The sequence below is a fragment of the Pipistrellus hanaki genome, assembly GCF_964339955.1.
Source record: "Pipistrellus hanaki genome assembly, chromosome: 6".
NCBI classification, from domain to species: Eukaryota; Metazoa; Chordata; class Mammalia; order Chiroptera; family Vespertilionidae; genus Pipistrellus; species Pipistrellus hanaki.
Genome location: NC_140508.1, coordinates 7105337 through 7106505, shown reverse-complemented (window position 1 = coordinate 7106505; position 1169 = coordinate 7105337). Strand labels below are relative to the sequence as shown.

Here is a 1169-nt window from a genome sequence, read left to right as displayed (position 1 = left end):
TCTCTCTCCTTCTCTCTCTCTCTCTCTCTCTCTCTCTCTCTCTCCTTCCCTCCTTCTCTCTCTCTCTCTCTCTCTCTCTCTCTCTCTCTCTCTCTCTCTCCCTACTCCCCCACCATGCCATCTCTCCCTTCCATTCTCTCTGAAAAGCAATGGAATAAATATCTTCAGGTTATGATTAACATAAATTATTGATTGATTTTGAGAGAGAGGTAAGAGAAAGAAACATGGATTTGTTGTTCCACTTATTTATGCATTCACCAATTGATTGTTATGTGTGTCCTGACCGGGATTAAACCCACAATGTGGCATATTTGGCTGATGCTCTAACCAACTGAGCCACCTGGCCAAGGCCTAAACAACACACTTCTAAATGACATATAGGTTCCTCTCGGCGTCCGGCCTGGTTCGCGGGGACGTGGCAAAATGCACCAAGGTCAGAATCGTTGGTAAATATGGGACCCGTTATGGCGCCTCCCTCCGGAAAATGATGAAGAAGATTGAGATCAGCCAGCACGCCAAGTACACCTGCTCCTTCTGTGGCAAAACCAAGATGAAGAGGCGAGCCGTGGGGATCTGGCACTTTGGATCCTGCATGATGACAGTCGCTGGCGGTGCCTGGACCTACAACACCACTTCTGCCGTCACAGTAAAGTCAGCCATCAGAAGACTGAAGGAATTGAAAGACCAGTAGAAGCTCCACAGTTGGAAACATTGAGAGCCTATAATAAATGGGTTAATTTATATAACAAAAAAATAAAAAATAAAAATAAATGACATATAGGTCTAAGAAGAAATTGCAAGAAAAATTTATAATATTTTGAGTGCATGAAAATGAAAACTTATCAAAATTTCTGGGATACAGCAAAAGCAGAGCTCAGTGGGAAATTTATAGAATTGAATGCATATATTAAATAGAAAGATCTAAATTTCATCATCCTAACTTCCACATTAGAGAAAAAAAAAAAGGAAATTAAAGTAACAAAGAAATTAGTAAAAATGTGAGTTGAACCTTAGCTGGTTTGGTTCAGTGGGTAGAGTATTGGCCTATGGACTGAGGGGTCCTGGGTTCAAGGCACATGCCCAGGTTGTGGGCTCGATTCCCAGTGGGAGGTGTGCAGGAGGCAGCTGATCAATGATGCTCTCTCATCCTTGATGTTTCTATCCCTCTC

The 1169-nt window shown here is 42.5% G+C and overlaps 1 protein-coding gene across 1 annotated transcript; it reads left to right on the top strand.

Annotated features, from left to right (window-relative positions):
- Positions 1-370: 370 nt before the first annotated feature.
- On the top strand, positions 371-771 carry LOC311624763 (large ribosomal subunit protein eL43-like; the record flags this gene model as incomplete). Its single annotated transcript, XM_084888380.1, has 1 exon — positions 371-771. The coding sequence occupies one exon, from the start codon at positions 371-373 to the stop codon at positions 689-691; it is 321 nt and encodes a 106-aa protein (XP_084744506.1). The 3' UTR covers positions 692-771.
- Between the last annotated feature and the right edge of the window lie 398 nt (positions 772-1169).